General features: G+C 42.5%; 1 protein-coding gene across 7 annotated transcripts in view; it reads left to right on the plus strand.

Moving 5' to 3' along the window:
* ank2a (ankyrin 2a, neuronal) overlaps nucleotides 1-27,217 on the plus strand; it is a 126,561-nt gene that overhangs the window by 91,170 nt on the left and 8,174 nt on the right. For 6 of the 7 annotated variants that reach the window (XM_077012943.1, XM_077012963.1, XM_077012952.1 and 3 more), the window contains 6 exons: nucleotides 304-381; nucleotides 1,174-1,305; nucleotides 4,869-5,009; nucleotides 5,107-5,317; nucleotides 5,450-5,516; nucleotides 18,925-18,993. In XM_077012943.1, the coding sequence (XP_076869058.1) occupies nucleotides 304-381; nucleotides 1,174-1,305; nucleotides 4,869-5,009; nucleotides 5,107-5,317; nucleotides 5,450-5,516; nucleotides 18,925-18,993 (698 nt within the window). Of the gene's footprint in view, nucleotides 1-303; nucleotides 382-1,173; nucleotides 1,306-4,868; nucleotides 5,010-5,106; nucleotides 5,318-5,449; nucleotides 5,517-9,232; nucleotides 17,536-18,924; nucleotides 18,994-27,217 lie in introns of those variants that run through there. The other variant, XM_077012988.1, reaches the window with a different exon arrangement.

Consider the following 27,217-nt stretch of genomic DNA (forward strand, 5'->3'; position numbering starts at 1 on the left):
TTTCAATAATCTCAGCATGGATTGTTCAAAGTTTTGTTACTGAATTTGTAATCTTAAGAGTTTATCCACTTGAATCATTTTATTAATAATTTTAGGGCATTTATATTTTATTTTGGACATTGAATACATATAACTAATGTTACCATAGGTTAACCAGATTTGTTGTCTGTGTTATGTAAATGATATGTTATTTATAAATATATTTATGTTATTTAATTTTCTTATAATTTGCTAAGTTATTGTTCCTAAGTTCTGATTCTACATCGGTTACTGAAACATGCTGTCCATCATTAATGTTTACAGTGGACTGGCATGATGATGCTGACCGCAAAGAGGAGACATTGACTATTATTGCAGATCTTCTTGGTTTCAGTTGGACAGGTAAAGGCTGCACTCTTTATCTTGTTAGAAACAGTTCATTAGTCATCTGTATACCGCTAGCCAAGGTTTGTATTGATAAGTGCATTATATGAAAACACCAAATGTTTCAGAAATGGAACAAGCTTTAACCTGTTTGCAAGTCAATATAGTTCTGAATCAACATGTACCCACACTGTGGCCTTATTGTTGTTGACAGTTACCCACACTGTGGCCTTATTGTTGTTGACAGTTACCCACGCTGTGGCCTTATTGTTGTTGACAGTTACCCACACTGTGGCCTTATTGTTGTTGACAGTTACCCACACTGTGGCCTTATTGTTGTTGACAGTTACCCACGCTGTGGCCTTATTGTTGTTGACAGTTACCCACACTGTGGCCTTATTGTTGTTGACAGTTACCCACACTGTGGCCTTATTGTTGTTGACAGTTACCCACGCTGTGGCCTTATTGTTGTTGACAGTTACCCAAGCTGTGGCCTTATTGTTGTTGACAGTTACCCAAGCTGTGGCCTTATTGTTGTTGACAGTTACCCACGCTGTGGCCTTATTGTTGTTGACAGTTACCCACGCTGTGGCCTTATTGTTGTTGACAGTTACCCACGCTGTGGCCTTATTGCTGTTGACAGTTACCCACACTGTGGCCTTATTGTTGTTGACAGTTACCCACGCTGTGGCCTTATTGTTGTTGACAGTTACCCACGCTGTGGCCTTATTGTTGTTGACAGTTACCCAAGCTGTGGCCTTATTGTTGTTGACACAGTTACCCACGCTGTGGCCTTATTGTTGTTGACAGAGTTAGCCCGAGAGCTGGAGTTCAGCGATGATGAAGTGAAGCAGGTGCGGTTAGAGAAGCCCAATTCTCTACAGGAGCAGAGCGCCGCCCTTCTACAGCGGTGGGCTGAGCGGGAGGGGAAACATGCCTCAGGTGAGTCCTCCAATCCCCCATCACCCCACTACGGTCCCCCATCACCCCCATCACCCCACTACAGTCCCCCATCACCCCCATCACCCCACTACAGTCCCTCATCACCCACTACAGTCCCCCATCACCCTCATCACCCCACTACAGTCCTCCATCACCCTCATCACCCCACTACAGTCCTCCATCACCCTCATCACCCCACTACAGTCCCCCATCACCTGCCATCACCCCACTACAGCCCCCCATCACCCTCATCACCCCACTACAGTCCCTCATCACCCTCATCACCCCACTACAGTCCCTCATCACCCTCATCACCCCACTACAGCCCCCCATCACCCTCATCACCCCACTACAGTCCCCCATCACCCTCATCACCCCACTACAGTCCCTCATCACCCTCATCACCCCACTAAAGTCCCCCATCACCCCACTACAGTCCCTCATCACCCCATCACCCCACTACAGTCCCTCATCACCCCATCACCCCACTACAGTCCCCCATCACCCTCATCACCCCACTACAGTCCTCCATCACCCCCATCACCCCACTACAGTCCCCCATCACCCTCATCACCCCACTACAGTCCCCCATCACCCTCATCACCCCACTACAGTCCCCCATCACCCCCATCACCCCACTACAGTCCTCCATCACCCCCATCACCCCACTACAGTCCCCCATCACCCTCATCACCCCACTACAGTCCCTCATCACCCTCATCACCCCACTACAGTCCCTCATCACCCCATCACCCCACTACAGTCCCCCATCACCCTCATCACCCCACTACAGTCCCTCATCACCCCATCACCCCACTACAGTCCCCCATCACCCCCATCACCCCACTACAGTCCCCCATCACCCCCATCACCCCACTACAGTCCCTCATCACCCCATCACCCCACTACAGTCCCCCATCACCCCCATCACCCCACTACAGTCCCCCATCACCCTCATCACCCCACTACAGTCCTCCATCACCCCCATCACCCCACTACAGTCCCTCATCACCCTCATCACCCCACTACAGTCCCCCATCACCCCACTACAGTCCCTCATCACCCTCATCACCCCACTACAGTCCCCCATCACCCTCATCACCCCACTACAGTCCCCCATCACCCCACTACAGTCCTCCATCACCCCCATCACCCCACTACAGTCCCTCATCACCCTCATCACCCCACTACAGTCCCTCATCACCCTCATCACCCCACTACAGTCCCCCATCACCCTCATCACCCCACTACAGTCCCCCATCACCCCACTACAGTCCTCCATCACCCCCATCACCCCACTACAGTCCCTCATCACCCTCATCACCCCACTACAGTCCCCCATCACCCCCATCACCCCACTACAGTCCCTCATCACCCTCATCACCCCACTACAGTCCCTCATCACCCCACTACAGTCCCCCATCACCCCCATCACCCCACTACAGTCCTCCATCACCCCCATCACCCCACTACAGTCCCTCATCACCCTCATCACCCCACTACAGTCCCTCATCACCCTCATCACCCCACTACAGTCCCCCATCACCCTCATCACCCCACTACAGTCCCCCATCACCCCACTACAGTCCTCCATCACCCCCATCACCCCACTACAGTCCCTCATCACCCTCATCACCCCACTACAGTCCCTCATCACCCTCATCACCCCACTACAGTCCCCCATCACCCTCATCACCCCACTACAGTCCCTCATCACCCCATCACCCCACTACAGTCCCCCATCACCCCCATCACCCCACTACAGTCCCCCATCACCCCCATCACCCCACTACAGTCCCTCATCACCCCATCACCCCACTACAGTCCCCCATCACCCCCATCACCCCACTACAGTCCCCCATCACCCTCATCACCCCACTACAGTCCCTGATCACCCCCATCACCCCACTACAGTCCCCCATCACCCTCATCACCCCACTACAGTCCCTGATCACCCCCATCACCCCACTACAGTCCCCCATCACCCCATCACCCCACTACAGTCCCCCATCACCCTCATCACCCCACTACAGTCCCCCATCACCCCACTACAGTCCCTCATCACCCTCATCACCCCACTACAGTCCCCCATCACCCTCATCACCCCACTACAGTCCCCCATCACCCCACTACAGTCCCCCATCACCCTCATCACCCCACTACAGTCCCTCATCACCCCATCACCCCACTACAGTCCCTCATCACCCTCATCACCCCACTACAGTCCCCCATCACCCCCATCACCCCACTACAGTCCCCCATCACCCTCATCACCCCACTACAGTCCCTCATCACCCCATCACCCCACTACAGTCCCTCATCACCCTCATCACCCCACTACAGTCCCTCATCACCCTCATCACCCCACTACAGTCCCCCATCACCCTCATCACCCCACTACAGTCCCCCATCACCCTCATCACCCCACTACAGTCCCCCATCACCCTCATCACCCCACTACAGTCCCTCATCACCCTCATCACCCCACTACAGTCCCCCATCACCCTCATCACCCCACTACAGTCCCTGATCAGTCATATATAGAAGTTATTTTCCATCTCATGTTCCTAAACTTATCCTGCTATTGACTTGAGATTCAACTTGGACTCCAGCCTGAAGATTCATGACTTAACTTCGACTTATTTTCTGAACATCTCTGACACGCACACAGTCCCACCATCCATACATAATTCTCCCATGCAAGTTTTTTTTTCTTCCTTAACAGACCTTAACTGACATGAAGTGTGACATTAACCCTTAAATACTTCACTTAACATGACATTAACTCTTAAATACTTGGAAAAAAAGTGGACCTCTCTCCACTGGTACGTTATACTGGTGTGGACCTCTCTCCACTGGTACGTTATACTGGTGTGGACCTCTCTGCACTGGTGCGTTATACTGGTGCGGATCCCTCTCCACTGGTACATTGTACTGGTGCGGATCTCTCTCCACTGATACATTATACTGGTTTGGACCTATCTCCACTGGTATGTTATACTGGTGTGGCTCTCTCTCCACTGGTACGTTATACTGGTGTGGACCTCCCTCCACTGGTACGTTATACTGGTGTGGACCTCTCTCCACTGGTACGTTATACTGGTGTGGACCTCTCTCCACTGGTACGTTATACTGGTGAGGACTTCCCTCCACTGGTATGTTATACTGGTGTGGATGTCTCTACACTGGTACATTATACTGGTGTGGACCTCTCCCCACTGGTACGTTATACTGGTGTGGACCTATCTCCACTGGTACGTTATACTGGTGTGGATCTCTCTCCACTGGTATGTTATACTGGTGTGGACCTCTCCACTGGTACTTAAAACATATTAATGCTTCTAGTAGCTCTTGACTTGTGTGATTGTCAGTGGTTTTTTTTTAGTATCTTCTATGTGTATTGCTTATTGAATATTTTATTGCAATTTGTTTTATTGTCTGTAGTATTTCTAAGCATTTTTGTAAAGCAATTTGTGACTTTGACTTCAAAAGTGCTGTATAGATAAAGATGTAATTATTTATTTGTGGCTTTTTATTTGACGTTTTGTGTGTGGCATGTCCAGAGGAGTGTCTGATAAAGAGACTCACCAAGATAAACCGTATGGACATCGTCCACCTCATTGAGATACAGATGAACAAGTCTGTTCAGGAGCAGACGTGCAGAACGTATGCTGAGATTGAGAGAACTCTAGATCACAGTGAGGGTTGGTACAACATTCATCAAAACATTAACTCTAACACAGCCACTCAGAAAATGGAGGAAATGCAGTGTAACTAATAGCATGTTGCTGGAATGTGCAGCACTGTCGTCGGTGCAGGACGATGTTGACAGCCCTCGTCTGGTGAGGAGGACGGACCCTTCCCAGAGGTATCCTCCTGCTGTGTCAGAAGAAGACCTCTCAGTGGCTTCCCTGCTCGATATTCCTTCCTGGGCGGAGAGTGTGGGAACTGTCGGACACACCCACTCTGAGAGTATTCACGGTGACATGCTAGAGGAACTGGACAGCACGCAGTGAGTGAATGTCCAAAATGCACATTTCAATAAACATTACATTAATCAAATATGTAAATCATATTAAAATGTTAATAAACAGGGTGGTATACATATGGAATATTAATATTAACATGCTGATGTATTGCACAGGGATAGCGTGATTCATCCCTGGGCGTCTCAAGAGGTCAGGGTGGGGTCTAGCAGCAAAGACAAACATGTAAGTCACCCTGCTTGATCAAACAGCTCCATGCCACACTAAGCCTAACCCTAAACCTAAAATAGCTCCATGCTAATTACATTAGATTAGTGTCTTTGGCTTGCTGTACTGAAAGGGTCATTTCACATAGATTAGACTACAGTTGTGGGGCTGAAAACATGCAAAGAAATGAAGGAGAAGTTAGTAGATGCATGATTCACTTGAGCTGTTTGAGTTGTTTAGGCTACTTGGTCTTGTGAGGCTGTGTGTCAGGCAGCTGTGTGGGTGGTGGTGTTTCTGCCTGTCATCATCTCCAATGTAGAAGTGATTAAAGGTGGAGACCTTTAAAACTACATTTGGGGTTTGGGTACCTTTAAAGCTACATCAGTGACAGTGAAGACTTTTTTCAGTTGGAAAATGAACCATCATCACCTGGATAATTTTTATTTTAAATATCATAAATTCACAATTCGCTACAAAATAGTGGGTCTCTAGAGTTTCATGAGTTTTTGTGAGACTGTTTCTCATGTTTGAGAGGTAAGCTTTGAAAATCTAGGGTTAGGGTTATGGTTAGGCTTAGGGTTTAGGTTTATGGATTTGGATTAGTGGTGGGGTTTATGGTTAGGTGTTGGGGTTAGTGGTAGTGTTTATGGTCAGGATTAGGATCCTTGTGGGTCCCTCTCAATTAAGAGGGGGGATGTGGTAAGAGAAGAAAGAAGATTTTTTAAATATGACTCCCTGATATCTAAAGTATGGATATCATTGCTGAACTTTCCTAATCATTTGTTATGTGATATCACTGCTATGTGATCAGTATCTGCCGTGTTCATGTGGAATTATTGTAAGGCAATACATGTACGGGAAATGATTGAGCTCTATATTAACCATGGCTGATATGGTCATGTACTGAGCAACAGCTATACCAGGGCATTGTGGACTTCGAATGGGTTTCCATACTATCGTTGAAGGTATGACAGAGAATAGCACTGTGAGAATGCTATACCAGATATGTGGTTTCCAGAAGAACACTGAGTTCCAGAAAGACCACTGTAATGTGTCAGTCGAGCTAACACCCCCGCTGCGGTCGAGCTAACACCCCCGCTGCGGTCGAGCTAACACCCCCGCTGCGGTCGAGCTAACACCCCCGCTGCGGTCGAGCTAACTCCCCCGCTGCGGTCGAGCTAACTCCCCCGCTGCGGTCGAGCTAACTCCCCCGCTGCGGTCGAGCTAACACCCCCGCTGCGGTCGAGCTAACACCCCCGCTGCGGTCGAGCTAACTCCCCCGCTGCGGTCGAGCTAGGGTGTTGATACTGCAGATGGTCTTAAAGCATATTACTGGTACTTACTGATTTGAGGCAAACTTTAAAGCACAGATGTTTGACAGTCTTGCTGGAGAGCTATCTTATTACAGATTATGGCTCCAACCCATGTCTGAAAGACCTGCTTCAGCTAATTTGTGTCTCTTATAGGTCTTTAATTGGCAAATTGTGAAATTGTGGTGGGTTGAAGTTGTATTTCACAGGAAGGCAGTTCTTCATGACAAGGATGGGAAAGATTTTGCTAAGTGTTAATGCTGGTTTATAATGTAATAAATAACAGTACAATGCATTTGCAAAACCATTTTGCTGAGCAGCGCTACAGTGACTGATATGATGCATACTCATGTTGAACTATCCATGATAAATACTCATGTTGAACTATCCATGATAAATACTCATGTTGAACTATCAGTGATAAATACTCATGGTGTACTATCAGTATGCAGTTGCACAAATCATGAAAACGTTTTTGGATTTTACCTTGTATCTAAGAAAGTGGATGATGTCAAGCTAGATAAGCAAAATATACACTATATTGCCAAAAGTATTTGCTCACCTTCCTTGACTCACATATGACCTTAAGTGACATCCCATTCCTAATCCATAGGGTTCAATATGACATTGGTCCACCTTTTGCAGCTAGAAGAGCTTCAAATCTTTCTGGGAAGGCTGTCCACAAGGTTTAGGAGTGTGTTTTATGGGGATTTTTGACCATTCTTCCAGAAGTGCATTTGTGAGGTCACATACTGATGTTGGACGAGAAGGCCTGGCTCTCAGTCTCCGCTCTAATTCGTCTCACAGGTGTTCTATCAGGTTGAGATCAGGTCTCTGTGCAGGCCAGTCAAGTTCATCCACACCACGGTTCCACAAAGTTGGGAGTATGGAATTGTCCAAAATGTCTTGGTATGCTGAAGCATTCAGAGTTCCTTTCACTGGAACTAAGGGGCCAAGCCCAGCTCCTGAAAAACAACCCCACACCATAATCCCCCCTCCACCAAACTTTACACTTGGCACAATGCAGTCAGACAAGTACCGTTCTCCTGGCAACCACCAAACCCAGACTCGTCCATCAGATGACAGATGGAGAAGCGTGATTCGTCACTCCAGAGAACGCACCTCCACTGCTCTAGAGTCCAGTGGCAGTGTGGTTTACACCACTGCATCCGACGCTTTGCATTACACTTGGTGATGTATGGCTTGGATGCAGCTGCTTGACCATGTAAACCCATTCATGAAGCTCTCTGTCCACTGTTCTTGAGCTAATCTGAAGGCCACATGAAGTTTGGATGTCTAGTGATCGACTCTGTAGAAAGTTGCCGACCTCTTCACACTATGCGCTGACCCCACCCCGTCACCTTACTTGGCCGACCACTTCGTGGCCGAGTTGCTATTTGTTGCACAGGTGACATCCTATCACAGTTCCACACTGGAATTCACGGAGCTGCTGAGAGCGACCCATTCTTTCACAAATGTTTTTAAAAATATTCTGCATGCCTAGGTGTTTAATGTTATAAATTTGTGGCCATGGAAGTTATTGGAAGACCTTATTCCAAATTCGGATGGGTGACTGAATACTTTTGGCAATATAGAGTACATTTAATATTTAAAAAATTTGAATCCTAACTACACTATAGGGATGAAATCTTCTCCCTCTGACAGTGCATATATATTTCCAATTGATTCATCTCTCTTTTTTGTTTTTCTAATGTCTTGTTTATTGTCTTATTTTATCATTCACACCCCAGCTGTCAGCTACACCACAAGAAGAAAATCAGGCAGAGTGTGACCATGTAAACCCTAAACCACCCCACTTAAAAACACTGCAAGGACAACAACTAAATACTGAATGTAATCAAAACATCTTTAGTTTCAGTAAATTATCCATTGACAGATTTTCAAATGAACTATCAGCAGAACAGTCTACAAATGAACCTCAGGCCTTGGTACCTCACCTGATACAACAGGAGTTTATAGATAACGAAGAAGGAATGGAGTCTCCTCTTGTGTCTCCTGTGTGTGAAAAAAGTGATATGGAAGGGAATGAAAAGTCATGCAGTGAAGTGAATCATCCCCTGCTGTCTGAAACCTCAGACATCCTGCATTCATACTACGATCATGGGCAGCATCTCTCACAGCTTTCTGGGAGAGATCAGACATTTGAGGAAAACTCTGTGTCTGTCGATATATTGAACAAAAATGCACCTGAGGATGGGACTGGATCTCGATTTGGGCTGGATTTTGGGATTTCAGAGGTAACTCCAGATCTCTTCCAGAGCTGCTCAGATTTAGATCATATGTTTGGTGACTCAAAATCAGATCACGCCTCTACTGACCCAGTGCAATGGAGGAACTTGGACTCAAAGGCTTCCAATCAGTTCCACATGGTGCTGAAACAGGAATGTTCTACCTCATCAGTTATGGAAGATTTCACATCACAAATCTCAGCTCATCAGTATGAAGGAGACATGGAAAGACACGAGCAATCAGAAGAGTTAGATGAAGTCTCCCAAACACCTGTTACAAAGAAAGAAACTGTTAGTTCAGAGGAATCAGATGTTTTCACTTCAAAAATTATCGCTAGGAAACCTCAAGAGGAAGAGTCTGGATCACCTGAAAAACCAAATGTGTCTCCTCTAAAATCTCCAAAACAAAGACAGCAACAATCACATGAACAGTGTGATAACCAAGAACCTGAGGCTTTCTCTACAGAAGAACAAATTGTCCTTCAAACTGAAGAAATCCATGGAACCTACAAACACTTTACTGATTACAGCCAAAAGCAGTGTGAGGTTCAGATGGATATTGTGCCAGACTCCAGGGTTGTGAAAAAGATCACTGATCACAGGGACCTTTCACTGTTTTCTGTCTCTGATGTTTCTCCACAAACACCAGAAACAGCAAGAGCTACTCAACCACTTGAATTTGAAGAGGTGCTGTCAGAACCTGAACCAGTCAGTGCTATGCAGGCCTGTCCCAATGTCTCAATGTCATCTTCAACTCTCACCAAAGATGATGAGGCTTCCAGGCCCACAGACTCAAAGCGATCACACTCAATGTCCTTTGCATCTGACCAACTGACTCAGCACTCAGAGAAGGCCTCTCTTAAGCACACTTTCTCTGAGTCTGATAAATCTACAGTAACCACCTCTAACATCGACCTCGCATTGCCAAGAAAACACACACCGATAGAGCGTCCACTGACTGGTCAGCTAGTTATCTCAGAGGAATCCAGATCAGGAAGTACTACAGCTGAAACTGGTAATCATATACTCAAGCATTGGGCTGACATAGAACAGTCTAAAAATGAAGAGTCTGAAACCTTGGAAACATCAAGTGGACATGCAGTTGATCCTAACACCAAGATACAATATCCTGTGTGTGAAAAAAGTGATATGGAAGGGAATGAAGCATCTTTCTTAGATGGACAACAGTCCTCGCTGTCTGAATATGTTGAATCTTCAGGCGTCCTACAATCACCTTCTGTTGATTATCAACTGCCTGCTGATGAACTGCTTTCTGAGAGGGAGGAGACGTGTAGGGAAGATTGTGCTCTATCTCAGCCTGTCCAGACGGTGAAAAAACGTGCACCTGAGGACGGAACTTTAAATCAACTATCTCAGCTGGATCTTGGGATTTCAGAGTTAACTCCAGATCTTTTCCAGAGCTGCTCAGATTTAGAAAATATATTTGGGGACTCAGAATCAGGTCAAGCCTCTACTGACCCAGTGCAATGGAGGAACTTGGACTCAAAGGCTTCCAGTCAGTTCCACATGGTGCTGAAGCAGGAATGTACTACCTCATCAGTTATGGAAGATTTCACATCACAAATCTCAGCTCATCAGTATGAAGGAGACATGGAAAGACACGAGCAATCAGAAGAGTTAGATGAAGTCTCCCAAACACCTGTTACAAAGAAAGAAACTTTTAGTTCAGAGGAATCAGATGTTTTCACTTCAAAAATGATCGCTAGGAAACCTCAAGAGGAAGAGTCTGGATCACCTGAAAAACCAAATGTGTCCCCTGTAAAATCTCCAAAACAAAGACAGCAACAATCACATGAACAGTGTGATAACCAAGAACCTGAGGTTTTCTCTGTAGAAAAACAAATTGTCCTTCAAACTGAAGAAATCCATGGAACCTACAAACACTTTACTGATTACAGCCAAAAGCAGTTTGAGGTTCAGATGGATATTGTGCCAGACTCCAGGGTTGTGAAAAAGATCACTGATCACAGGGACCTTTCACTGTTTTCTGTCTCTGATGTTTCTCCACAAACACCAGAAACAGCAAGAGCTACTCATCACTTTGAATTTGAGGAAGTGCTGTCAGAACCTGAACCAGTCAGTGCTATGCAGGCCTGTCCCAATGTCTCAATGTCTTCTTCAACTCTCATCAAAGATGATGAGGCTTCCAGGCCCTCAGACTCAAAGCGATCACACTCAATGTCCTTTGCATCTGACCAACTGACTCAGCACTCAGAGAAGGCCTCTCTTAAGCACACTTTCTCTGAGTCTGATAAATCTACAGTAACCACCTCCAACATCGACCTCGCATTGCCAAGAAAACACACACCGATAGAGCGTCCACTGACTGGTCAGCTAGTTATCTCAGAGGAATCCAGATCAGGAAGTACTACAGCTGAAACTGGTAATCATATACTCAAGCATTGGGCTGACATAGAACAGTCTAAAAATGAAGAGTCTGAAACCTTGGAAACATCAAGTGGACATGCAGTTGATCCCAACACCAAGATACAATATCCTGTGTGTGAAAAAAGTGATATGGAAGGGAATGAAGCATCTTTCTTAGATGGACAACAGTCCTCGCTGTCTGAATATGTTGAATCTTCAGGCGTCCTACAATCACCTCCTGTTGATTATCAACTGCCTGCTGATGAACTGCTTTCTGAGAGGGAGGAGACGTGTAGGGAAGATTGTGCTCTGTCTCAGCCTGTCCAGACGGTAAAAAAACGTGCACCTGAGGACGGAACTTTAAATCAACTATCTCAGCTGGATCTTGGGATTTCAGAGTTAACTCCAGATCTTTTTCAGAGCTGCTCAGATTTAGAAAATATGTTTGGGGACTCAGAATCAGGTCAAGCCTCTACTGACCCAGTGCAATGGAGGAACTTGGACTCAAAGGCTTCCAGTCAGTTCCACATGGTGCTGAAGCAGGAATGTACTACCTCATCAGTTATGGAAGATTTCACATCACAAATCTCAGCTCATCAGTATGAAGGAGACATGGAAAGACACGAGCAATCAGAAGAGTTAGATGAAGTCTCCCAAACACCTGTTACAAAGAAAGAAACTTTTAGTTCAGAGGAATCCGATGTTTTCACTTCAAAAATGATCGCTAGGAAATCTCAAGAGGAAGAGTCTGGATCACCTGAAAAACCAAATGTGTCCCCTCTAATATCTCCAAAACAAAGACAGCAACAATCACATGAACAGTGTGATCACAAAGAACCTGAAGTTTTCTCTGTAGAAGAACAAATTGTCCTTCAAACTGAAGAAATCCATGGAACCTACAAACACTTTACTGATTACAGCCAAAAGCAGTGTGAGGTTCAGATGGATATTGTGCCAGACTCCAGGGTTGTGAAAAAGATCACTGATCACAGGGACCTTTCACTGTTTTCTGTCTCTGATGTTTCTCCACAAACACCAGAAACAGCAAGAGCTACTCGACCACTTGAATTTGAGGAAGTGCTGTCAGAACCTGAACCAGTCAGTGATGTGCAGACCTGTCCCAATGTCTCAATGTCTTCTTCAACTCTCACCAAAGATGATGAGGCTTCCAGGCCCTCAGACTCAAAGCGATCACACTCAATGTCCTTTGCATCTGACCAACTGACTCAGCACTCAGAGAAGGCCTCTCTTAAGCACACTTTCTCTGAGTCTGATAAATCTACAGTAACCACCTCCAACATCGACCTCGCATTGCCAAGAAAACACACACCGGTAGAACGTCCACTGACTGGTCAGCTAGTTATCTCAGAGGAATCCAGACCAGGAAGTACTACAACTGAAACTGGTAATCATATACTCAAGCATTGGGCCAACAACGAACAGTCTAAAAATGAAGAGTCTGAAACCTTGGAAACATCAAGTGGACATGCAGTTGATCCCAACACCAAGATACAATATCCTGTGTGTGAAAAAAGTGATATGGAAGGGAGTGAAGCATCTTTCTTAGATGGACAACAGTCCTCGCTGTCTGAATATGTTGAATCTTCAGGCGTCCTACAATCACCTTCTGTTGATTATCAACTGCCTGCTGATGGGCTGCTTTCTGACAGTGGTGAAACCTTTAGCAAAGATTGTGCTCACTCTCAACCTGTCCAGATATTAGAAAAAGATACACCTAAGGACGGGAGTTTAAATCAACTATCTTCTCTGCATCATGGGATTTCAGAGGTAACTCCAGATCTTTTCCAGAGCTGCTCAGATTTAGATCATATGTTTGATGACTCAGAATCAGGTCAAGCCTCTACTGACCCAGTGCAATGGAGGAACTTGGACTCAAAGGCTTCCAGTCAGTTCCACATGGTGCTGAAGCAGGAATGTACTACCTCATCAGTTATGGAAGATCTCACATCACAAATCTCAGCTCATCAGTATGAAGGAGACATGGAAATACACGAGCAATCAGAAGAGTTAGATGAAGTCTCCCAAACACCTGTTACAAATAAAGAAACTGTTAGTTCAGAGGAATCAGATGTTTTCACTTCAAAAATGATCACTAGGAAACCTCAAGAGGAAGAGTCTGGATCACCTGAAAAACCAAATGTGTCCCCTCTAAAATCTCCAAAACAAAGACAGCAACAATCACATGAACAGTGTGATAACCAAGAACCTGAGGTTTTCTCTGTAGAAGAACCAATTGTCCTTCAAACTGAAGAAATCCATGGAACCTACAAACACTTTACTGATTACAGCCAAAAGCAGTTTGAGGTTCAGATGGATATTGTGCCAGACTCCAGGGTTGTGAATAAGATCACTGATCACAGGGACCTTTCACTGTTTTCTGTCTCTGATGTTTCTCCACAAACAGCAAGAGCTACTCAACCACGTGAATTTGAGGAAGTGCTGTCAGAACCTGAACCAGTCAGTGCTATGCAGACCTGTCCCAATGTCTCAGTGTCATCTTCAACTCTCACCAAAGATGATGAGGCTTCCAGGCCCTCAGACTCAAAGCGATCACACTCAATGTCCTTTGCATCTGACCAACTGACTCAGCACTCAGAGAAGGCCTCTCTTAAGCACACTTTCTCTGAGTCTGATAAATCTACAGTAACCACCTCCAATATCGACCTCGCATTGCCAAGAAAACACACACCGGTAGAACGTCCACTGACTGGTCAGCTAGTTATCTCAGAGGAATCCAGACAAGGAAGTATTGCAGCTGAAACTGGTAATCATATACTCAAGCATTGGGCTAACAAAGAACAGTCTAAAAATGAAGAGTCTGATATCTTGGAAGGATCCAGTGGACATGCAGTTGATCCCAACACCAAGATACAATATCCTATGTGTGAAAAAAGTGATATGGAAGGGAGTGAAGCATCTTTCTTAGATGGACAACAGTCCTCTCTGTCTGAATATGTTGAATCTTCAGGCGTCCTACAATCACCTTCTGTTGATTATCAACTGCCTCCTGATCGGCTATTTTCTGACAGTGGTGAAACTTTTAGTGAATATTATACTCTATCTCCGCTTGTCCAGATATTAGAAAAAGATACACCCGAGACCAGGATGACTGTAAAACCACCAGCTCAGCGGGATCAGGACACTTTGGAGGTAACTGTAGATTTCATCAGGACTTCCTCAGATTCAGATCCCATCGGTGTTTATCCAAAATCGGATGAACTATCTAATGACCCAATTCAGTTGAGAGAATTAAAGTCAAAATCTTCCACTCAGTCTCTCATGATGTTAAAGCAAGAATGTAGTAGCTCATCAGTTAGAGAAGACCGCACATTACAAGACTCATCAAACCATTATGAACATGCCATAGAAAAACAAGATCAATCAGAACAGTTCTATGAATTCTCTCAGATATCTGGAACAAAGACGCAAATGACTAGTTTGGAGGAATTGAATGTTTTCACTTCAGAATTGATCGCTAGGAAACCTCAAGAGGAAGAGTCTGGATCACCTGAAAAACCAAATGTGTCCCCTGTAAAATCTCCAAAACAAAGACCGCAACAATCACATGAACAGTGTGATAACCAAGAACCTGAGGTTTTCTCTGTAGAAGAAAAAATTGTCCTTCAAACTGAAGAAATCCATGGAACCTACAAACACTTTACTGATTACAGCCAAAAGCAGTGTGAGGTTCAGATGGATATTGTGCCAGACTCCAGGGTTGTGAAAAAGATCACTGATCACAGGGACCTTTCACTGTTTTCTGTCTCTGATGTTTCTCCACAAACACCAGAAACAGCAAGAGCTACTCATCACTTTGAATTTGAGGAGGTGCTGTCAGAACCTGAACCAGTCAGTGCTATGCAGGCCTGTCCCAATGTCTCAATGTCTTCTTCAACTCTCACCAAAGATGATGAGGCTTCCAGGCCCTCAGACTCAAAGCGATCACACTCAATGTCCTTTGCATCTGACCAACTGACTCAGCACTCAGAGAAGGCCTCTCGTAAGCACACTTTCTCTGAGTCTGATAAATCTACAGTAACCACCTCCAACATCGACCTCGCATTGCCAAGAAAACACACACCGATAGAGCGTCCACTGACTGGTCAGCTAGTTATCTCAGAGGAATCCAGATCAGGAAGTACTACAGCTGAAACTGGTAATCATATACTCAAGCATTGGGCTGACATAGAACAGTCTAAAAATGAAGAGTCTGAAACCTTGGAAAAATCAAGTGGACATGCAGTTGATCCCAACACCAAGATACAATATCCTGTGTGTGAAAAAAGTGATATGGAAGGGAGTGAAGCAACTTTCTTAGATGGACAACAGTCCTCTCTGTCTGAATATGTTGAATCTTCAGGCGTCCTACAATCACCTCCTGTTGATTATCAACTGCCTGCTGATGAACTGCTTTCTGAGAGGGAGGAGATGTGTAGGGAAGATTGTGCTCTGTCTCTGCCTGTCCAGACGTTGAAAAAACGTGCACCTGAGGACGGAACTTTAAATCAACTATCTCAGCTGGATCTTGGGATTTCAGAGGTAACTCCAGATCTCTTCCAGAGCTGCTCAGATTTAGATCATATGTTTGGGGACTCAGAATCAGGTCAAGCCTCTACTGACCCAGTGCAATGGAGGAACTTGGACTCAAAGGCTTCCAGTCAGTTCCACATGGTGCTGAAGCAGGAATGTACTACCTCATCAGTTAAGGAAGATTTCACATCACAAATCTCAGCTCATCAGTATGAAGGAGACATGGAAAGACACGAGCAATCAGAAGAGTTAGATGAAGTCTCCCAAACACCTGTTACAAAGAAAGAAACTGTTAGTTCAGAGGAATCAGATGTTTTTACTTCAAAAATGATCACTAGGAAACCTCAAGAGGAAGAGTCTGGATCACCTGAAAAACCAAATGTGTCTCCTCTAAAATCTCCAAAACAAAGACAGCAACAATCACATGAACAGTGTGATCACCAAGAACCTGAGGTTTTCTCTACAGAAGAACAAATTGTCCTTCAAACTGAAGAAATCCATGGAACCTACAAACACTTTACTGATTACAGCCAAAAGCAGTGTGAGGTTCAGATGGATATTGTGCCAGACTCCAGGGTTGTAAAAAAGATCACTGATCACAGGGACCTTTCACTGTTTTCTGTCTCTGATCTTTCTCCACAAACACCAGAAACAGCAAGAGCTACTCATCACTTTGAATTTGAGGAAGTGCTGTCAGAACCTGAACCAGTCAGTGCTATGCAGACCTGTCCCAATGTCTCAATGTCATCTTCAACTCTCACCAAAGATGATGAGGCTTCCAGGCCCTCAGACTCAAAGCGATCACACTCAATGTCCTTTGCATCTGACCAACTGACTCAGCACTCAGAGAAGGCCTCTCGTAAGCACACTTTCTCTGAGTCTGATAAATCTACAGTAACCACCTCCAACATCGACCTCGCATTGCCAAGAAAACACACACCGGTAGAACGTCCACTGACTGGTCAGCTAGTTATCTCAGAGGAATCCAGACCAGGAAGTATTACAGCTGAAACTGGTAATCATATACTCAAGCATTGGGCTAACATAGAACAGTTTAAAAATGAAGAGTCTGAAACCTTGGAAAGATCCAGTGATCATGCAGTTGACTCCAGCAAAAAGATGCACAAAAAATCTTTTGAACTCCACAGTGACGTCAGAATACCTGAACAGTGTGAGCCTGAGATTTTCTTTGAATGTCAACAGACAATGTCAGAATTCTCTCAACCAAAGCAAGATGCTACAGATGAAACAGTCAGTGCTGACACAACCAGTCCTTGCATTTATGACCTAAAGCTCCTGTCCCATAGTCCTTCCTCATCTGGTAACTTGAATAGCGAGTTCCACCAGTCCTCAGGAAGTGAGGATTACGAGGATGCACCAGTCATCCAAGAGCCCACAGCTGAATCTCATGATCATGAGAACAGACATATAAAGAAAAGTTCCCTACCTTTCACATATGGTCTTCTGGCGGAGACTTCTCACGGAGAGGCTCCACGTGATGATGGTGATGATGATGATGATGATGGTGATTGGTGGAGGGTAAGAGTTCTGAGCATGGCCCTACTCTTCTGCTTACCCTCAGATGTTTAACTTTTGATCCTTCCGCAGATAGAATTAATGATATCGCTTTATGGCAAGGGGATTTCAGTAAGTTCACAATTTCAAGGAGAATGATCAATTATCCTAAAGTGTACCAAACTAATTTTGTACTTAAGAAATAGTTTGATAAGAAACGTTTTACCATTGACTTAGCGTAGTCAAACTACCATAACCCCTGGCTTAAGTGATTTCTACATGTAAGCATTTTGTGCTGTTGCATGTTTTCTAGTCTTGTTTTTCTAAACAAAATTTAACATCAGTTTATTTTTCGTGCCCTGAATTTTTGCATATTGACTTTCTATTTTTTTGCATGAATGTTCCATATATCTGGTGCTTGTCATCAGGTGAAGTGAGTTTGTATTCCTTTTACTTCTGTTCATCAGTTATGGATGATTCAGCATTTCTCAGTAACTAAGTGTTTTATAATAATTTTAATAAAAATAATTCCTTCTGAGCTACTTACAGATAATAAATAATTAAGAGGGGAAGAGGTAACCTGTTGTTGATCACCAGTTAGCAAATCAGATTGTTTCTTTCTAACCCTAACCATTCTAATCCTAATCCTAACCCTAACCATTCTAATCCTAATCCTAACCCTAACCCTAACCATCCTAATCCTAATCCCAACGCTAACCATTCTAATCCTAATCCTAACCCTAACCATTCTAACCCTAACCTAACTAATCCTAACCCTAACCATTCTAACCCTAACCTAACTAATTGTAACCCTGACCCCATTGTTATGCATGGCTCATTATCAGAGAGCTCTGAGGAGTATGTACTAATCACCAGGGTGGTATCAAGAAGAGTTGTTATTCAAGTACAACAGGGGGGGAGTCTGCCTGAATAGCTCTGTGTGGTTTGAGGGTGTCTAAACATTGCTTGGTGATCTAAGATTGTTTGTACATTGGCTGGGCTAAAATTACATTTTATTATAATTTTTTCACTGAATGTACCTTCTCTTTTTTCCCTGTTTGTTTCATTATGAAATGCTTATAACATTTTCTTCAATCTAACGGCTGCTTAATGGAGAATTTACTTTTTGCAGCAGAATCAAATTTCTGTATTTCAAACACGCGCTCAGTTACTTTTTAAGTGCTTATAGAAGTTTGCCTTTTGCGTGATCTGTGATCAATTTTATGTGATCAGTAATGGACTCAAGATTGAGATCACTCTGAAAAGGCACCTTCTTTGTGGTGTGTTCTCTTTTTTCTTTATTTGATCCTTAACCTTAGACTACCTGTTTTTTGGCAGGACAGTTCTCCAAATGAACAGCATGTGTACAGTAGGATCAAATGATTAATTCCTCATCTGTTGATTTGTAAACAGGTTGAAGAAGTCCCAGATATTAATCTACACACTAAGACTGAGGAGCAGGAAGACCTGGTGGTTAAAAAGGTACCAGCTGCAGTTCAAACTGATTGTATGAATGAATGAATGCAGTTACACTTACATAACTGCAGTTCAAACTGATTGTATGAATGAATGAATGCAGTTGTACTTACATAACTGCATTTGAAACTCAGATTGTATGAATGACTGAATGCAGTTACACTTACATAACTGCAGTTCAAACTGATTGTATGAATGACTGAATGCAGTTACACTTACATAACTGCAGTTCAAACTCTGATTGTATGAATGAATGAATGCAGTTACACTTACATAACTGAAGTTCAAAATGATTGTATGAATGAATGAATGCAGTTATACTTACATAACTGCAGTTGAAACTCAGATTGTATGAAAGAATGCAGTTACACTTACATAACTGCAGTTCAAACTGATTGTATGAATGACTGAATGCAGTTACACTTACATAACTGCAGTTCAAACTCTGATTGTATGAATGAATGAATGCAGTTACACTTACATAACTGAAGTTCAAACTGATTGTATGAATGAATGAATGCAGTTATACTTACATAACTGCAGTTGAAACTCAGATTGTATGAAAGAATGCAGTTACACTTACATAACTGCAGTTCAAACTGTGACGGGCAGCGAGTGCAAAATAAAATGGAAGCAATCACGCCTCTCAGGGAAAAAGGAGGTTTTAATTAGGAGGTTTTAACCCCACCTCCTGTGTCTTCCCTGAAACTGTTTCAGTTGAAAAATGTGAGGAGTTTGCTATATTTTGTAGGGACAAGATTAATAGTTTAAGGCAGAACATAGCAACAAGCACTAATAGACCATCAAATCTTACATCAGTTACTCAGCCTAACTTTAATATGTCTTATTTCCAAGAAGTTGACATGGTAACACTACTTGATGTGATCTCATCACTAAAATCCTCTACTTGTGAACTGGACCCTTTACCAATATGCTTTTTCAAGCAGGTTCTGAGCAAAATAATTGAAAAAGTAATGTCAATACAGTTGAATGACTGTCAAAGTAAATCAAATAAATGACACTTTTCAATCTGGTTTCTCTCCACAGCACTGAAACAGCCATAGTTAAGGTAGTAAATGACTTGAGATTGAATAAGGATGCAGGCAAACTCAGTCCTTTTTCTGCTAGATTTAAGCGCCGCTTTTGACACCGTTGATCATGAAATACTTCTTGATCGACTACAGAGCTGGGTAGGCCTTAGTGGCTTAGTTTTAGACTGGTTTAGATTGTACCTAACTGGGCGTGATTACTATGTAGCATTAGGTATCTCTTCCTCCACAAATCAAAAAATAACTTGTCGTCCCCCAAGGATCAATTCTTGGGCCGTTACTATTCAACCTATATATGCTTCCGTTACCACACATCATTAATAAACATGGTATTAGTTATCATCAATATGTAGATGACACTCAACTTTATATTTCGCTAGAACCTAAAGCCCTAAAATCAATTTGCTCACTGTTTGACTGCATAGATGATCTACAGACATGGATGTCTGACAATTTTCTGCAGTTAAATAAACAGAAGACAGAGGTTCTTGTTCTTGGCAGTGATTCACAAAGGAATGATGTCCAGACTTATTTAAATCAAATGAATCTGAATGCCAGACAATGTGTTAAGAACCTGGGCATCACCTTTGATAATGAGCTCAGCTTCAAATCACACATCATGACTACATGCAAGACAGCTTACTTTCACCTTCGAAACATCGCTAAGGTCCGAGATATGCTCTCTCCTGCTGACAGTGAAAAACTTGTCCATGCATTTATCACATCAAGGCTATTGTATTAATGTAACGCTGTTATATCTGCTCTTCCAAAGAGCTCTATTTCGCACCTACAGCGAGTTCAGAACGCGGCTGCAAGGGTTCTGACCCACAGGAGAAAGAGAGATCATATTACACCTGCACTCCACTCACTACACTGGTTACCTGTTAGCTTTAGAATAGATTTTAAGGTTCTAGTCATGGTTTTTAAATGTCTTCATGGTCCTGCCCCTCTTTACCTCAGTGAAATGATGGTTAGATATGTTCCAGTCAGGTCTCTCAGGTCTTCAAACAGTAATCTACTGGTGATTCCTAAAAGCCGATTAAAGATTGGCGAGGGTGCTTTTAGCCACTATGGCCCAAAGCTCTGGAATTCTCTTCCTGAAGAGCTCAGAGGCATTTCATCCCTGCATAGTTTTAAGAACAGTCTCAAAACATTCCGGTTTAGATCTGCTTTTAGTTAAGATCTGCTTTTAGTTTTAGTTAAGAAACTTTTTAGTTTAGTTAATCTTATTTACTTTATTACATTGTTGTCTATTATTAATTAATAAAGTGCGCAAACCAAAAACCTGTGACAAGATCCAAATGAAGGATACAATGACCAGCAGTCAACAGGTACAAAGACAAGACATATATAGACGAACAAACGACCCTCAGGTGGTGAGGATGATAGGCCCCGCCCACCTGAGGGACGAACATAATGTAACAACAAGACAACTGCCCCTGCATACGGGGGCGACCAGTAGGGGGCCAACCGTACCATCACACAAACTCTGATTATATGAATGAATGAATGCAGTTACACTTACATAACTCCTCTCAGAACCCAAGGATGCCTTACAGTCAACCTGCAGATTTTACATCCAATCAGCACATTGGATGATTCTAAAGCTCAGTGCATCACTACAGCAATAGTAGCTCAAAGACTAATATTAACACAAATACATCACAGGATAAATACTATAAAGTACTACAACAAAAGTATGCTGGAAAACAACATCTCTCCAATATCCACCTGGGTCAAATCCTAGCAATCTGGCCGGAGCTACACATAGGGTTAGTGTTATTAGGGTTACTATCACATGTAGTATTACTCCTGTTCTCAAAAAAACAAAAAAAAAATGAGCAAAAACAAAACAACTGATTCAAAATGACACAAAATCAATATCCACTATTGCCACTAGTAAGAGTTCTTGTGGGCCTGCTTACCTAACCAGACAACCTCACCCTCATTCTCCAATGCAGCTGTTAATGCAAATACACAACTCTGGTCTATGCAAATGCACAACTCTGATCTATGCAAATGCACAACTCTATGCAAATTCACAACTATGATCTATTCAAATACACAATTCTGATCTATGCGAATTCACAATTCTGATCTATGCAAATGGGTCAGTGACAAATAAGGGTTGGTATGACGTCCAAATCACAAATATGCTTTAAACATGTTAAAACAACATGATGTTTGTTTAGATGTATAGTTTGCATTTCTGTATGTGCTTTAGCATTTTATATGACATTTTTACAATTTTTAACCAATTAAAGAATCACAGTCACCAATAGCCCAATTTACCAATTGGTAAATGGTGTAACCACAAAAGCATGACAAGTAATAAATAATTCAGCCTTCTGTGACGGGCAGTGTGAGCAACTAAAAAAGGAAGCGATCACGCCAAGTCTCAGGGAAAGAGGATGGTTTAATAGAAAGTGCGCAAACCAAATACCCGTGACACAGATCCAGGTTAAGGAAATAATAACCAGCAGTCAACTGGTACAAAGACAAGACGTATATAGACGAACAAACGACCCTCAGGTGAGACGGATCACGGGTCCCGCCCACCTGAGGGACGAACATCACATGACCAAAAACAGGACCGCTGCCGCTGTAACCGGGGGCGACCGGTAGGGGGCCCCCCCACAACGTGACACCTTCTAAAAGTTATATAAGTGTACAGATGAAATGAGTGATTTATTATGAAATATAATTTATTATATTTAAAATATTTTATTTCTAAACTAAGATATGCCATATACATGAATGTTTTCTCTGTAATCTTGGATCAGTTGGTTTAAAGTTGGTGAATTAAGTGTGTTAATAAATGAGATCAAATTCAAATTTTTTTATACTAGATAAACAACACTTTTAACAATGAAGAAACAGATTGATCCCTAATTATAGTACAGTAAGAACAATTCATACACCTTATTCATCATATTACATTAAAAATAATCAAATGTAAGATGATATCTAGCAGACAGAAGAAAAACTCAATTCAAATTGTACATACATTGTGCATATGATGTTTTGAACATTCCAAACATCCATATCTCAGTGAGAAAGGTGACAACCCTCTCCATTTTCACCTCTACAATTTTATTTTTGTCTCTCTTTGTTTCTCACGCACTTTCATTCTTTTCTTTGAGTTCATCAACTTTCTGTTGCAGTTTTTTTGCCTCATTCTTTCACTCAAGTTCCTTATTTTTATGAACCTTAGCTTCTCCCTTTTCTTCAGCACTGCTCTATGTTTGCTGGTACTTTTCTGCACTACCCTCACATGAGTGGAGGATGTCTGTGGTCTCTTTAAACTGCACACAGTCATGATCAGCAACATACACTATGGGCTCTGGAGGGCCATTAAAAGCTGCTCATCTGATGTTGAATTCAGTGATAGAGGAGTAAGGTTCAAAACTTGAACAAGCACCCTTTTCTTCTTCTCTTCTCTCTGTACTGCCTCTGATACTGCTTCCACTCTTCCTTCATCTGCACCTGTGTTTCCCTGGGCAGATCTGTGACTGGATATTTGTGATCTTTCCCTCTCTCTTTCTCTTTGATAGCTAAAGTACAGAAGATGACTGAAACTGTTAGTCTAATGTCCAGGGGCCTCATGTACAAAGACTTGCGTGGATTTCTTACTAAAAATTGGCGTACGTACAAATCCAGAAAATGGTGTACGGCGGACTCCACGCACATTTCTTTTGTACATCACTGGCTGTGTTCGAAATAGCCTACTACATACTACTGGCGTACTGATCGAGCCCCAAATCAGTATGCCGTATGCAGTATGTGACCAAAATGAAATTTTCCAGTACGCGAAACATACCCGGATGACGTACAGTACTACCTCCGCAAAATATTCCAGTACGCGAACAGAGCTATCTTCGTGGTGTACTGCATCCCATCATGCAACGCTATGTTCACGTGACCCCGTAGTATGCTTTGCTTTTGTCGCATACTGGAAACTGTACTGCATACTACTATGAGACTACTACGAGGACCAGTATGCAGTATCCAGTATATACTGAGTCCAGTATGCAGTATCCAGTATGTAGTAGTCTGTTTCGAACACAGCCCCAATCAACGTGGAATTGAGCGCACACGGTGACACGCCCCCTTATAAATATGCAAATTCATTTAAATTTGCCCTGTACCGGAGAAGTTTGCTCTCCGATCTATCACAAACCATGTCTAAACGGGGAAAAAAGAGGAACTTCACCGAATGTGAAAGTGGAGACGCTCCTGAATGAGGTAGAGGTGCGGAAAAATGTTTGTTTGGCACGTTGTGGCATTAAGGTCTGAGTGGGACAGCGTGTGTGAAGCTTTAAATGTTGTGGGGTCAGAATAATGCACACTGGCAGAATAATATAATGCACCTAAAAGTATCAGTGATGCGCTCACTAGCATCAGCGACTCAATAAAATAATTGGTTAAAATTTGCGCTGCGCATTAATTTGTCCTGGCTCTGGGTTCGCTGGGTGCTCCACCACCTCCAACCATGCAGTTTGTAAGGATGTAGGAATCATTGGGTTGATCCAGTCCAACGTGCCACTACATTAGTAAGGCACATTTTTGCATCACAGATTATTTGCACGTTTATGGAATTAAACTGCTTTCTATTCCCATAAGCAAATTCCTCCTCAGATGGTGCCTTTATAGAAATGTGCAGTCGATCGCTCCGATTACATTAGGGAAACCGACTATCGCTGCAAATTGCGCTTTAATGTTTGCCTGGTCAACCGCTTCATATGGGAACTTTATATACCTAGCTGACAGGCAGATGATGCCATCCAAAACAGTTGGCATGGCCCGGCTCAAAGATGACTGGGATATCCCCGACCGGCCCGCCAGTGAAACGAGCCTGTCGCCAGGAAGCCGAGCGTTGTCGCTGGTACTGCGCAACTCCTCGCGTTTCTCTCTCCGAAACTGGACCCAACTCAACACAAGAGGACAGTTCTTGGAAATTTGAAACGGCTTATAAGCCAGTCATCATCATGGGCCAAAAAATCATAATGGTCACGGACAAACGCGCTGTTGGCGAATTCGGCCATTAGCATTATCCTCCAGTAATGCCAACGCTGCCATCTCCCAAGAACTCCAGCGCAACATTTAATGCATGTATAAATAATCTAGGCTAAGTGGAAACACGTTGAATGATTATTTCAATAAGGCAGTGAAATTGTCTGATAAATTTACTGTTTAATTTTCTGATTCATTTACTTTATTTTACCCAATAAGGGCTTACTACAACTTGTGCGTGAAGGATATCTTAATAGTTGTAATTTTAATGCATCACCTCTAAGTGTCGCTAATTGACGAAAACACATTAGAAACATGCGTATGCCAGAGGTGAGGGTATCGTGGATGTACACACTTTCTCACGTTCAAATCACATTTTGTACATCTGACTGTTTGCTTGAAACATAGCGTACGCAATGTTTTTGTGCGTACGCACCGTTCGTACATGAGGCCCCAGGGCCTTAATTCATCTTCCATTTTCACTTCAAACCTCTCAATAAAACTACCCTTTTAGGAGACCTACATCACAGATTTTACTTTATCATGAAACACTAGCATGTGTATGTGAGGGTGTGTGTAGTGTATCTCATGAAACACTAGCATGTGTATGTGAGGGTGTGTGTAGTGTATCTCATGAAACACTAGCATGTGTATGTGAGGGTGTATGAGGTGTATCTCATGAAACACTAGCATGTGTATGTGTGGGTGTATGTAGTGTATCTCATGAAACACTAGCATGTGTATGTGAGGGTGTGTGTAGTGTATCTCATGAAACACTAGCATGTGTATGTGAGGGTGTGTGTAGTGTATCTTTCTTATTTTAACAAGAGGAGAGAGTTTGTTGTTTGCATACACAGGTTTCCACCTACATACTTCTTGTTTATGTGCAGTATCCTATAAAAATGTGAAATTAAAAACAGATTTCATTTAGAGATTTATTATTCTTTTTAGACTACATTTCAAGCTGCAGATTATGGAATATTATAATTTTAATAATAACAATAATTGTAATAATCTTATTATAAATAAGAATACAAAAATAATACAAAATAAAAGGTGTAACTCAGTTACTCCACAGGACATTTCAAATTTAAACCAAATTTTGCATGCATTATTGTGGATGATTATGTAAACACTTCACCTTGCTTTGAATATTTCAAATTAATTTGAATATTTTATGATGATTTATATTTATTAACATTTTACTGAGGTCATACCATTTGACATGTTTTCTAATCATACCTGAATCTGCTTTATTTTGTCAAATTTTACAGAGTTACTAATCTTGACTTGTAGCAGTTGGGGTCTTCAGAGGTCCTTCTGTTTGATGTCACATTGTTATATGATCTTCTGGCTCAAAAATGGCTCCAAAAAGTGTGGTTATACCAGAAAACATACCAGACGTTTGACTTGGCAGACATGATTCCTCATGTTAATGGAAATATTCAGAGCTTCCACATTTCTGTAATATTATTTGATATATATATATACTTGTTTAAGATTATGCCAGTGTATTTCAGAGGCTGTTTAGAATGGCATTACACATTCATTTAGGTGCTGCATTTTTATGGTTACACAATTTAGACAATTTTGCCCCTTTTCTCTCAATATTATCTCAGAACTTAATAAAATCAGACCCAAAGAAATAGATATTTCAAAGTAAATTATAGCTTTATTTTGAAATTATCACATTTTTAAAGTTAACATAAAAAAAAATATTTAAAATTTTACTTTTTTAAAAATCAGAGACAGAAAAAAATTAGTGGCACGTCTTTCACCCTAATACACAACACTATGAGTGTAGGGGCTGGTGCAGTGTTGTATAAAGTATTAGAGACCCATACTTGAGTAAAAGTACAAGTACTCTATCAAAAATGTGACTTGAGTAGAAGTTGAAGTGTTCTTTAAAAACTTCTACTTAAGTAGAAGTACAGAAGTATTCTGCATTTTTTGTACTTAAGTATTGCAAGTAGTATATTCAAAAATGTATTACTCAAGTACTGAAAGTAAAAAGTACAAGTATTGTGTTTTGAGTTAATTAAAGAAAGCTGTCAAAGTTTGATTATCAATTGTTTTTATACATCACTTACAAATCAAAGATGTCAAAGACCACAAATACAAGTGTTCTGTATGTACAAACAAGTAGCAACTTAAAAAACTGGGCTTAA

The sequence above is a fragment of the Brachyhypopomus gauderio genome, chromosome 1 (genome assembly GCF_052324685.1).
Source record: "Brachyhypopomus gauderio isolate BG-103 chromosome 1, BGAUD_0.2, whole genome shotgun sequence".
Lineage (NCBI taxonomy): Eukaryota > Metazoa > Chordata > Actinopteri > Gymnotiformes > Hypopomidae > Brachyhypopomus > Brachyhypopomus gauderio.